General features: G+C 30.3%; 1 protein-coding gene across 13 annotated transcripts in view; it reads left to right on the top strand.

The window, feature by feature from the left end:
* Syt1 (Synaptotagmin 1) overlaps positions 1-11638 on the top strand; it is a 58778-nt gene extending 47140 nt beyond the window's left edge. For 11 of the 13 annotated variants that reach the window (XM_070106326.1, XM_070106327.1, XM_070106324.1 and 8 more), the window contains 3 exons: positions 2011-2144; positions 7742-8016; positions 8140-11638. In XM_070106326.1, coding sequence (XP_069962427.1) covers positions 2011-2144; positions 7742-7948 — 341 coding nt within the window. In that variant the 3' untranslated portion in view covers positions 7949-8016; positions 8140-11638. Of the gene's footprint in view, positions 1-2010; positions 2145-7741; positions 8017-8081 lie in introns of all 13 variants that reach the window. The other 2 variants (XM_070106330.1, XM_070106329.1) reach the window with 2 other exon arrangements.
* Positions 11639-14518: the final 2880 nt, after the last annotated feature.

The following is a 14518-nucleotide window of genomic DNA, read 5'->3' as shown; positions in this document are numbered from 1 at the left end:
GTTTTATATCTAACTTTCGATTTCGATTTTACGCTTCTCTTACTAAAAGATTACCAATTTCACCACTCCTTCATTAAAAGTCATCGATATTTTCAAATGGCAACACGGTGCGGCGCCTTTCATAATTTCCTACTTGTTTTACTTTACTCTTACGATTAAAAATAAAATAATATTTTTGCATAAATTTTTATATAACATATGCTAGTTTATACTTGTGTATTTAAATATAAAAAAATAATTTATTTGTAAATGCTACAAAGCTGCTATAAAATCTACCAAGGATTCTCAAACGAACTCTAGTGTAAAAAATTAAAACCAAATATATAAATGTATGTATATTTTAAGCTATAAAGAGCTCGCACGTTTTGATCTGTACATCTTTGCTACCTTATCCGCTCACTTTCGTTTTCAACTCGTACTGTTTCGTCCTAATGCGCCCTCCCACGTCCAACGGTGTTGCCTCTGAAAATATCAAATCCAGTTCTTCTAGGCTTTTACAAACATATGAATTGATGAGCGTTTAAATTACCGTTAAATAATCTTAAATCAGTTGATTATATAATTGTTAAAAAAAATGTTATTAAATGTTTATTAGTTAGGTGTTATCTTATTTTCATAAGTAATCGAACTATATATTTTATTTAGTCTTCCACAAATGCATATATTTAGCCAAACTCTTGGATATGCCGGTGCCACTGAGTCTTCAGGGACGTGGAAACAGTTTAGTTTTAGGCGATTATTTATACAATAAAAGAAACATGGATGTACGGTTATGTTCATCTACCCCAATCAACAGACAGTGAATTAATTAAAAATCCCTCTATAACACTTATAAATCACTCAATTGATCTGAAATTTTACACACGTCCTTTTCTCCTTAAGAAGGTGTTCATTTGTTGGAACCGCTGATATTGGATCACTAAAACATATAGCTACCAACCAAACTGAACGATCAAAATCCAGTCCTTCATAGAATGCATTTTTATTTGAAATTCGGCTCAAATGATTGTCTAAAGCAACGATACAACGTCTGAAGAAATTGCTTAAATCGGACCACTACAACATAACACATAGCTGCCATAAAAAGTGATCGATCAAAATCCAATTTTTGTCCCGAAATTTGGCATGGATTATTTTCGAAGGCAACGGTACAAATAAACGACCTAAGCGCTGTTGTCAATAAAGCAGATTCAACTATGGTATATAGCTTTCTTGCTTCTCAAAGAACTCTGTTCAACATACCTAATTGATCCTCATCTTGGGGATCAGCCTTAGAACTTAACCTAACCTAGTCTATGTCCACTTAAGTCTAATAGTCGCACAATAACCGACTCCAGTTTTATAGTGTGCACTCTTTGCTCTTAAAATCACATCACACCTATGCGATGTGCTTTCTTAGTGGAGTTTTGTTTAGTGGGCTTTCTGCTTTATCACTATTACAAAACAATTGCAGTAGTTGATTATTGTTTATCAAAACTATAAAATACTTTTCAATTATGGTATCAAGTTATCAACAGAAGCACTAATAATATATTATAGATAGTTAATAAACAGTTTGGAAGATTCAGTGCACCGTTTGCTGTGCATAAATTGCTTTTAAATTTGTAACAAATATTGTTGAGTTATTTATTTTTATTTTTTTATTTATTTTTTTATTTGTTTTTTTTTTTTTGAGCCGTACTTTAAGTTATTCCCCTATTAAATGTTTACAAAGTTGGTTTGAGAAAATTACGAATTATAGTATATATTTATACATATATATGTAAAGCAATTTTCTATTAAATTTGAAAATTTTATAACCAAGTTACATATATATAAATGGACTATACATATTTGAAATGAATTACCAAAAACCAAAAAAAAACAACCCAAGCCACAAACAGAAATTAGTTCAACCAAAATTTAATGAAACTTGAAGCAAATTAAACAAAGTAAACAAATTAAATTTAATGGCAATTGAAATTTTGTATTTACTTTTGATTTTCTCACTTTCTCTTTCTATTTTTATAGATCCATATGTGAAAATTGCAATCATGCAAAATGGAAAACGTTTGAAAAAGAAGAAGACAAGTATCAAAAAATGCACCCTCAACCCTTACTATAATGAGTCGTTCTCATTTGAAGTACCATTTGAACAAATACAAGTATGCGAGAATGTATTATACTATCCTACTACTAACTACTTAAAAACTACTACTATTACTACCACTACTACTAATACTACTACTACTACAACTACTACTGCTACTTCTACTACTAACTACTTGAAAACTACTACAATCACAACTGCTAAAACAAAATACCTACTAAAATTACTCTTATTACTACAACAACAAATACTACTACTACTATTAACCCCACTACTACCACCCAATCAACGTTATATTAAATGTTCTCCCCGCTCCCACTCACCTGCCTTGTACTTGCAAAGTTATCGATGTTTTTTGAAACAGAAAAAATATACCGCAAGAATATTATAAATCCCTACATAGCGAACTAATCCACTACATATTTTGAAAGTCTACATTCAATGTTTTGTACATACTAAGTACCGATTGAGTTTGAATAACCGTTATATACCACATATCTGCCACACTAAAGTATTCGTACAGACGCCAACAGCAAAACAAACAAACAAGTTACTACGTACCATTTAATTTAGACCAAGTACCACTCTTAAGTAATAATGATTATTTGTAATCGGTGTTCGCTCAATATTTTAACCAAGAAGGCTTCATTTTCGCAGTTTTTGATTTTTTCTATGGAAAAGTCGGCCGCTTAGTTACTATTATTATGATTTTTGTTGAAGAAAATTATTCAAAAATTTGTTGTTGTAAATACGCAAAGCAAACTGCTGCTACATTTTCACTCGGCAAGAGTACCGCTGTGTGTATACATATATGGTACATACATCACTGCTTTATTTTTGCTTTGACAGCGATATACACATGCGTGCGTACTTTGTTTTTGGCTTAACTGTTATTTAAAAAGTGGCAAATTTTTGTGTAGCTTACATAAATGTGTTAATGAATAAGTATTTGAGTTATTTAAGTTAAATTTTTTTATTATTTAACAAAAGCAAATATTAAAACAAAACTTTATTTTATTTTTAAATTATTTTTATATTAGAACCAAAAATTTAAGCAAATTAATTATTATAAAATTAAAACAAAAACAAAAAATTACATTGAACGGTGGTAGCACGTAGGACTGTGCACGATTAGTCCTTAACCAATTTCTACCTAGTTTAGGCTTTCGTAGCGAAATACTTAATTAACGGCTTTATACACAAACACATGTGTACATATGTACATAAGTATTACTAACAAAAGTATGGCGGCGTAGATTGCAAAGTGTGGTCTGCACGCGAATTCAATGCAAACTTTCAAAATACACCGAAGTACCTCATTCGTTAATCACGATGAGTAAAAGTCAGCTGACGGCAGCTGTGAGGAGCTCAAAAACCCGACAATTGTATATGTGCATGGAGAGAGACTCTGCATCTTTGTAATTTGGAGTTTCTGACTCAAGTTTTTTTTGTTGATTCACTAATCGAAAACGCTTTCGACTTGACACTCTCAACACTCAAACACAACTCAAACCAATATAATTAATCGTATGAATGCAGGTGATATCCACTGCGGGGGGTAAGGGATTCAGCGAAGGTACAAGCAAATATAATTATTCTCAAACACTTCAATAATTTAACTCCACTTGAACAAAATCTTTTGTTTCAGAAAATTGCTTTTCTTTGTTTGCCATGCGCAGTAAGAACTTTTTACTTCAAAATTGGTTACACTTCCGGTATCCCGGTTCATAACAGTATGCTATGAGCTGAACTACCTCAAACTGACAGTTTTAGGTAGCTTCCAGAGCTTCCTTTTACTCTTTTACTGTGTAACTTTTACAGTGAAAGTAAGTAAGATTGTCCAGCGGAATTTTATTGAAAGATGCATTAGTTAAAAAAAACATCTCTTTCAATAAAAAAAAGTTTACAATGATAACTTCTTGGGATTGTTGGAGTTGACAAGGAAAATAGTTTTCGAAACCGACCTCATCAAGTAGAATTCTCCAGTCCATAACTTAACATTGGAAGACCTCTTATCGCGGTTTCCTAAAACCTAAGTTATATAGTTTATATTGCAGTCAATTTAGTACGCGATACTACGAAACCTAGGTCACTATTACGAAAGAGGTAGACGAGGTGACCGGTCTGAGGTCATCAATGCACCGATTGCGCTCTGACCCACAATGATTTCGCGTTGTGCCCACTGCACACCTGGTTCTTTTATCAGCTATTACTCTCAGCAACAGATTATGCCCACTGAGTGATCTCTAAAAGTCCATAGATTGCCCCATTGTACGTCCTTGCGCAGTGAAGCTTCTTCTTCCATTAGCTTATCTACTTTATCGTACAAAAAAGATTGCAGCTACCTTCTAAATAAAAAGATACCCGAGAAGAGTGTTTTAATAATTCAGTAATTTAGCTGCCTACCAAAATAGAGTATTGGATAGAAGTGTGCACTTCCTTACCTCAGAAAGTAAACTCAACAAGCTTTCGAAAGTTATTTAACCGATAGCGGTTCCATGAAAAAGCTTATTCCAAAAATCATCAGACGATGACGGTAGATTTGAAACTAGTAAGTTCTCAGATCGGTTGCCGATGGACATCAGGGGCTTGCCTCAAATGGGAAGATGGTCGACATAATATCTCTGGAAAAGTGTTAGGCGTTTTGTTTATATCTAATTCGAACAAAATTCAAATAGTTTTTTTTAAATTACAATACCCATTGATATACACCTTCCATATTAAGGACGTTTTCAAGAGACTCCTTCACTCTACATTCTGCTCGTATGGAAACTGTACACTGTACCATGTGTACTAATTTGGATCTCTTAACATCCTAAATTCCACATAACATCTTGATTCTGGTATGTTGGTGGTTGGTTCTAATGCAGTACATCACATCTAGCAAAGACAGCTCTTTCTGAACCTTCTTCTTCGTATGATCTTTCCTTACTTCGTCCCTGGAGTGAATATCACCACGATACATTTTATGTACTCACCACCATAAGGGGTGGGTACTTCTTACAACTCCTTCAACTCCTATTTATTTTCTAACTAACTAACACTTGGTAATACAAAGCTTCGCTACTGATCAGCTCCCAAGGAGTTGCAGCGTGAAATAGTCAATGTACATACATATAAATATTATATACTATACATATGTACATATGAATATTGTCGGCGTCAATAACGACGACCGCTATGGGTTCGTTGTTTTGACACTGTCTTCTGATTTGATACGATATTACAACAGCAATAACAAATCGCAAAACAACAACAACTACAACAAGCACTAGAACTACAACTACAAGAACACTGCACAACAAGAAAAACCAACAAAGAATATTAACAAATGCTAACGGCGCAAGTAGCTGAAAGGAGTAAACTAAAAGAAAACTAAAGAATAAAACAATAATAACAATTGAGAAGTGAAAAAAGAGAGGACTAAATTTACAAGTCGTCAAAACTTTTTTTTGTGGTCCAGTGATGAAAATTATTAGTTTTTTGAAATTAATTATAATTTTTGAAATACACTGGTTGATACTCACATGTACATACATATATTTTATTCAATTCTCTTGCAAATTACAAATTTACAATGTATGTAGTTAAAATAGTAGTAATGTTCCGAGCGTCAGCTAGACCCAAAAAGAATGTAGCCGAGTTGTTTCGAGTCAGTCATGCTGACCGCTCTCACGCCCCCTAACTGTGATACTCCATAGTCCCTGAACGCTGGACTTTAAACCAATACCAAAACACACACAGCAAAAAAACAAACTTCGCAAAAATGGGATTGAATATTATACATTTTCGTTTACCAGTATTTAATGAACATTATTCTTTGGTGAAGACGTCAACCCAGACGCCGAGTAGCCATGTGTTCGTAAAGAAAATGTTCATTTAAATATCACCAAAAAATAATATAACTATTACAGCAATATCTCATATCCATTGACACTGTTTGACATAATCGCACCGTTATACTTATGTATGGGTGGCACTACGGCCATTCTAGTCGCTCTTACATACTTATTTACCACATACAAAGCTTATGTATGCTAACTTTGTGATAAGCTGATAAGCGATCAACAAGCACTGCCTCAAAACCACCAAAAATGCTGAATGTAACCACATAATCGTACATATTACATATCGAAATTAGAATATACATACATACTTACTGCAATTATAGTTTTAGATTAGACCAAATATCTAGTTAGGCTAGAAAATACCGTTACTGCTGATATTTCTTTTTTTTGCATGTGTTTAATAATACAATTCGCCGCTTAAGTGATCAATACTTGGCGTTTACTAGCCTAACAGTAAGCTATTTTACGTTAAAGCTTCCATTTTTGTAGCTTTTAAATCAGCTTGCTCAACTTTCAAATTACATACTTAGCTTATTAGCTTGTAAAACTCATGTTTTTATAATTGCATATATAGTAGCGAAATGAGCAAAATTTATGCTTTCTTTTATTAGGCCATTTGAAAATATATAAAAAGTGAAAAGCATTTCAATCCTAACCAAAGTATAAAGAAAGAGTCTCCATAGCATCCTTTTGCAAATGCTCAAAATGCTCTGCTTTACTACTTATAGAATCAAAGGTAAAGTTAGATTCTTTACAGTTTCACAAAGTTATTTAAATGATAAGCTAAATGAAATGATCTCATATGAAGAGAGCTAAACGCTACCGTCCCCAAGTACTTTTTCAGTGATTTTAATTTAGAATACACTTTTTTCTCTTGAAATTTCACAAAAGGCTTATCATTGACTTGACAAAGTATTTTCCAATAGTTTATTTAATGTTTGAATCCAATTATTATATCCCTAAATATTTTAAACAATAAAAAGTGATCAAAAGTATTAATTATTGAATTTACCGCCTACAATACTCCTAACCTCTAATAAAATTTGAAAAGAATAATTTCTATTTATAAGAAGTAAACTTAAATTAAGAAGTTTTTTTAGCCTAGGAAACAAAGATTGTCACAAAAGTGAAACTTTAAGAAGACTGAGTCTATGCTATTATCAAGTCAGTATAGAAAAAGAATACACACATTATATTTGGAAAACTTAACGATTTTTTAATTAGTATAATTGCAATTTTGCAATTTAGTCTTAGAACATTTCCCTGTTTTGCTCATATATAATACACTTGATATTATTATACATACAAAATTTGTTCTCGTCGTTATTGGTAATTGTAGTTAGAGTTTAATTACATTTAAGTATGCCTATATTGAGACAATCACCATCCAACTCCTTCAACCAACCCGCAAAATTGCACAAACCTAGCGTTACACTAGTTGTTCGTGGTGCACAACTCCCCCCACTTCTCTGCTCACTCAGATTATCATGCGAAAGATCCTATTTTAACAACTACAAACAAAAACTCTTCTTCTTCAACAAACTATAAAACAAAAACAAAGTCAAAAGAAAATTAAAATAAATAATTTTAATTAAAGTTTTTTTTATTAAGATAAATAAAATATTTATATTAAAAACAAAAGAACAAGAAACATAAAAAACTGTGACCGCAACAAATGCAGGAAATTTGCTATAAAATATTATACATATCTTACTAATCTATTTTATTCTCTACAAAAACTCAACCATTTTGCTGCCATTTTGCTGCCATTTTGATGTCATTATTTTACTGGATACTACCTCAGAAAATCTGTCTCGTCGTTACTGTTGTGGATTACGATCGTATCGGTACATCTGAGCCGATTGGACGCTGTATACTCGGCTGTATGGCTACCGGCACCGAATTGCGACATTGGTCCGATATGTTGGCCTCACCAAGACGGCCGATTGCCCAATGGCATACATTGAAGGATCCCGAGGAAACCGATGAAATACTGAAGAATATGAAGTAAAGTGACGGGCAGTTTATGTAGAAAGTACTAAGTAGAAGGTGTGAAGAATGTGAGACTTGAAGATCAAGGTAACAAGCTATATATAAATATACCGTGGTGCTTTCACTAACTACCATTAATACATAACTTGTAGGTCTGTATTTAAAAATGTATTTCTAACATTAAGATTGTTGATTAAACATTTTTAACAGTTGTTCATCAATACAATGAATCCATCTAGTAAACGCAAAATAAATCAACTAACATATTTACATGCTCACTATGTAATAGTTACCCTATCGTACCGTACCGAAAATGAATGCTAGAGATGATAGTCTAACACAACAAAAAATAAATTAATATGCCGTCAACAACAAGAAAAACAATAACAACAAAAACAAAATAAATCAAACACATAGACAACAAAGTACCGAACAACAACAAAAGGCAAACCGCTCATCATTAGTTCCACATAGAAAAAGTATAAATCTTTGAAGAAGAAACGTCTTATTCGCATAAAAAAATACATACATACATCCTATATATATATATATATTTATGTACAATACATAAACAAAAATAATTTAAATATTTGTTAGTCCTCGACTCCGACCTCGAAAACAACAATCAAACACACCGCGATAAAACAAACTAGAGAAATTTTGAAAAAATTATATGAAAAAAATGAATCGCATATTCGCTGTCAAATGCAGCTTTGGCCGCGGCGAGGCGAGTCAGTTATGAAAATAGAAAAATCACAAAAACTACTCTTAGACAAATATTTAAATAATTACGAAAATCACACGCATACATATATACAGAAATATGTATGTGTGTAGTTATGCATATGAAAAACCAAAACTCTGTAACTGTTGACTTCCTGTTAAAATGTTTATATAAAATCATATGCAATGAATTAAGATGCATTGTGTTGTACTCTACTATATTGCATCGTCTAGTATATATTGTGACCGTATTGTACTATATACATAATTCTATATACATATATACATATATATAGATATTGAGATGCCTCTATTGTATCTACATATGCTCTTTCCAAAATTGTTTGTTTTCTGCTTTCAGCTCGATTTTTTAGAAATTAGTTTTTCACACTATTATATTTGTTTCATAATTTGTACGTATTTAGTGTTGAAAGCGATGTTTCAAAGGTTTAAACTAAATTTAGCAAAAAATGCTAATTAAAAATTTAAGAAAGTAATGAAAATGAAACCTTTAAACCCAAAACAAAAAGAGTATTAATTCAAAGGTGCAAAAACTAAATAAAAAATTTTCAATTTCTAATACTGTTTGCAATTTTTGTCACTATTCCAATTGTAATGTAAATTGTATTTAAATTTTAATTAAATAATAAAGTTGTTGAAAACTTACGCCATAAGAAAATTATGAATTTTTCAATTCAAATCGATTAAAAATACTAAAACTAATATTTACGCAGCAAAAATAATAAAAAATAAACACCGTCGCATGGGATGCTATAATACTTTTCGTGTAATATAACACTCAAAAAACTCTCATTGTAGAATACAAAAAATAAAAACTTGCGTACATAAATGGGTTTTCTGCTAGCTAAATTCTTTTTAAGTAGAGTGGAAATTCTACTACTATTACACCAACACAAAAATAAAACACGTGTTTCACAGAGTTTTTGAACTGAATCTTTGAACATTATAGCAACTTTCTAATTTTAGCACACTTTTGCGACCTTCCTAACAATTGTGAGGTCTCCTTCATACTGACAAAAGCTTCGCAACATAACGCTTTGTATAAAATTAGAAAATCCAAAAGAAATCTGACAATATTTTTTACACATCTCATTTGTGCAGTTGTTTCCAGTTTCAACTACAAACCAAACTGAGTAGTGTTTTTTTCTTACCTTCTTTGGCCAATACGTAAACTACTGAGATTTGGTTCCTAAAATAAAGCAATTCTTATCATTTTTACTTCCATTACAGTTATGAGTACTCACAAAAGTAGTAGAGTAGTCACACCCTCTTTAAAGAGGGTTATACTACAAATAATAATTTCCAAAATGTTACGCAGCATATTGCGTATAACAAATTTAAATTCAGTGCCCCAGAAATTCGTATAAATGGTAAAAATAATATTTTCCAGCTGAAAACCCATAATCATTATTTACTTATATTTTAATTTGTTTTTCATAAAACACACAAAAATAAAATAACATTTTTACCATTATCAAGTATCAATTTACTTTCAATTCATCAACACACTTACATATGTATGTGCGTGCATAGCATGATTGCATTTCGCATATGTTTGTATGCCTATGTGAGTGTAATCTTTACGGAGAGATTACTAATTACTAATAATTATTAGATTAAAAGAAATATTTAATAAATCATGGTTAAATAAATAAATTATAGAAAGTTTAACTTCACGCGTGATTGCAAAAAGCAAATATCATCGGTTCTTGGAAGCCACCAAAACAATAATTTAAATACATATATATTGAGAAGGCATAATATTAGTAATTACATTCTAATGCACATTAATATTTTTATGTATTGTATGTCACCACTTGAATTCCGTATATAACTTTTCCAATTTGTAATTACATAAAAAAATTATAAGTCGCTTATGAGTTAAGACATTGTTTGTAACTAATTTTACGTAAATTTTTTTTTTTAATATTTTATGAATATCTTAAAATGTATATAAATATTTTTTTTTACTGTATGTAGACCTTATTTTTAAATATACTTTATTTAATTTTCTATTTTTTGCTTTTGGTTGATTTGCTTTTAATTTATTAATTTCATTAATGACTTATCAATTTCACCTTTTCACCACACTGACTCGTTAATCGATACTTGAAAGATGTGCTTTTGTGGCATGCTGCTTTTATTTACTTATGTATAAATCGTTGGAGTTTATATTTAATATATATATACGCATATATATATATAAATTATATATTATATATTATATATTATATATATATATATATATATGTATATACAAATAATAATAGATATTTAGAATTTGAAAACTCATATTTAATACTACAATTAAAATATTTAAAGACATATTAAGAACAATAATAGTTATTACTGCTAATTTATACTATATTAAGAATAAATGGTTAAGGCAGACAATTCAGCATGCAGAGAATTAAACAAAAAATATATGTTATTTCAATGGTAAGAAAGCAAAAAATAAAAACGAACATAACCAAACTTATTTTAAGTGACAAAAATAAATGCAACAAAAAATATCATTGTTATGAAAAAGGTACCACTATTGATTTTTAAACTTAATAGAACTTATTAATGAAGATATGTATATGTTTATGTCTTGTAAAAATATAGTTAAGGTCAACACACAAACTAGTACCGAAACTAAACATACTGTTACATTGCAACAAACACAACTAATGAAACACTAAAAAGCAGTTACACTGACATACATATAAAACGTCAATCTATTGTTATTGCAAATTTTAAGATAACTTTAATTTCGCATGGCAAAGTTCGAATATTTATAACGGCTGTACCCTTCTATACACCGTTTGTCGAATAGCATGGTAGGGATGATAATATGCGCGAAACAACTGTAGACGCTGTAAAAATAAAAAATAAATTGCTATGGAAAGTTTAACTAAATAAAATTAGATTACACATAGTTGCACTATACAAACATATATTATACATATTAAATAATAAAAATTAGAGATAAATATATATACAAATATATATATAAACAATACCTATATACCAGAAAAACACTAATTAATAATAATAAAAGAATATTGTTAATTTTGATTACAATGAGGCATACATATTATTAACAATTACATACATAAATACGAGTATAATAAAAACTGCAAATGAAAATAAAAGATTTATTTGGTTTTATTTACATACATTAAGACATATAAATAACACTGACACATGAACAACACCACATTTTATATTTATTACAAAACGATATCAATCTCTGACATTTGTATGTATATTACTAAATTATCGAAATCGCTAGGTTGAACTTCCATCTCTACGAAAGAACTTAAGTACCTCTCTCTCACTCTCTCTTTTTGAAAGAACGAAAGAATCAAGTACCCGCGCAATGATTTGGGTACCATACCTATGAGTTAAACGATTAGCAGAGTTTAGAGCAAGAACTTCTACTTGCATACATAAGTAGTCATTTGTAAACCATTTAAAATTTATATATACATATATAAATATATATATATATACATATACACATTAAATATGTGTACACACTTACAACCATGAAACTGCTCATCTAGGCAAAAATAAACGAATGAAAAGTAATCAAACTAAATAAGTTAAAAATCTAATAAAAAATCTCAAACTAGTTTTCATTTTTAATAGCCGATACATTGGTACAGATCTGACAAGTTATTTTAAAGGCAGCAGATTTGCTACAGCACTACCAATTCCCTCTCTTTCATAGAAACAGAATTTATTTTTCTAATAACCAACCGAAGCTGCAGACTCAAATTCCCTGCTCAAAACAATTTTGTAATTTTTTTATCTTTAATTTTCCATTAATTTTAATCATAACAAATGTAGATGACTTCGTTGTAGACACTTTGAAAGCTTTAATGAGAGATCATAGTTATTGCAAAGAGAGGGACTGACGATAAACCGAGAAACTTTTGCCGCACCGCGCATTGAACCATTTGTCGAAAATTTTTATAAATCTATAGAATATCAATTTTATATTTTATATAAAATTCAAGATAAAAAAAATTCAAAATCACTGAAAGAATGCGAAAATATATCATAAGCAAATGCAGAAAGAATGAAAGAATTAATAAATAAAAACAAGAAAAACTTGATATAAAATATACTAGCAAATGGAAATGGCATACAAATAATCATCTATACATAATCATCAGCACCGCATAGTATGAATTAATCAGCTAAATACAATTGATATACATACAAATATACTGGCATAGATATGAAATACCATAGTTGTACACATACGTACCGGAATGCACAAAGTTTCAGTAGAATAAAAGTTTGAAGCAAAATATAAAAATAAGGTAATAAAATGATGTATGTAAAGGAGCAATGATAGGTGGTGGCTGAAAAAGTAGAGTATTGAACGTTTAAATATTCATACATAACTATTTTAGTGCGATTAAAAGGAAGATTCGGGAAACACTGGCACCGGCACTCTGAGTAAAAATTTTCTCAAAGTTTGTTTACTCTTATTTTTATATTCAGCTAATATTTTATTTCCTGCGCGATGATACGCCAGAGCCTCCTTACATTATTACATAACAAATTTATCACCCACTCAGTACAAGAGTTTTTAAATTAGTTTGGAAACCCCTTTTTTATGTAAAAGATAAACGCCCAAAAATCGTGAATTATATTTGACCTCTTAGGCACAATATTTCAGACAGCTTATCATCCACAAAACAGACACAGCCTCATTCGCAAATTTTACATACCAATTCAATGTATAAATATTTATGTATATGATAAATTTAAGTGTAAACAATTTAATATTATTATTATAAAAATAATTATTATGACTTATAACGAAGTTGTTGATCACTGGCGTTGTAATGCGGCAGTGAGCAGGAATAATGTTTATTCAAGTTCAACGTAACTGTATTTAAAAAAAGAATTTTATTTAAATGCAATGACCTATGTGCAGATATTATTATGAATTTAAGTATTAAAAATGTATTGAAACAAAAGAAAAACTGAAGTGTAATAACACAAAAGAACAACATCTGTAGTTAAATAAATACAAAATTTATATAAGTTAAAATAAAAATGTTCAAAACCATAAAATATTAGTTGATGTTTTCTTTTTAATATTAAAAAAATTCATCAAGAACACCATTACATATAATATATGGTATATTTATATCTGTGTACTAATAGGTATCATTATTTCTCTAGTTTTATTTTTATAATTTGCTTTACCAAATGGGATGTAAATGTTTGACTATTTTTAAAAAGTGTTCGTGGCCGTCCTCTTAATAAGTTAAATGTACACGTATGTATGTGTCAAAAAATAGTAAGTTTGAATCAACCAAGCATGTACTGCTAGCATGTCCTGCTAGTTCTTTCTACACTGTGAAAATGAGCGAAATCAGCTGATAACCTTACCCACTCCCATAACGGTTATGTTGAAGACTGCTAAAAGTGCGATAAGGCTTCAAATAAATACTTCAGAAGCATTAAATTTCACAGCCAAAAGGATGCTTAGGCTTTCTTAGAAATCGATGTCAACATTGGACAATGGTCGTGTTACCGCTCACCTTTAAGTGAAATCCTATATCTCAGCTACTCGACCAATTTCAACCAAATTTAAACGTAACACTGTGTCAATGGGCGATCGGACGATTACACTCCATATACATATCAGAATCAAATTTCATCTCAATTTTTAAACTCTCGCAACATGTTGCTACAGAGTATAATAGTTTTGTTCACCTAACGGTTGTTTGTATCACCTAAAACTAATCGAGTTAGATATAGGGTTATGTATATATAAATGATCAGGATGAAGAGACGAGTTGAAATCCGGGTGACTGTCTGTCCGTCCGTGCAA

This window comes from Bactrocera oleae, chromosome 3 (assembly GCF_042242935.1).
Source record: "Bactrocera oleae isolate idBacOlea1 chromosome 3, idBacOlea1, whole genome shotgun sequence".
Taxonomy (NCBI): Eukaryota; Metazoa; Arthropoda; class Insecta; order Diptera; family Tephritidae; genus Bactrocera; species Bactrocera oleae.
This window is presented reverse-complemented; position numbering and strand designations above follow the sequence as displayed.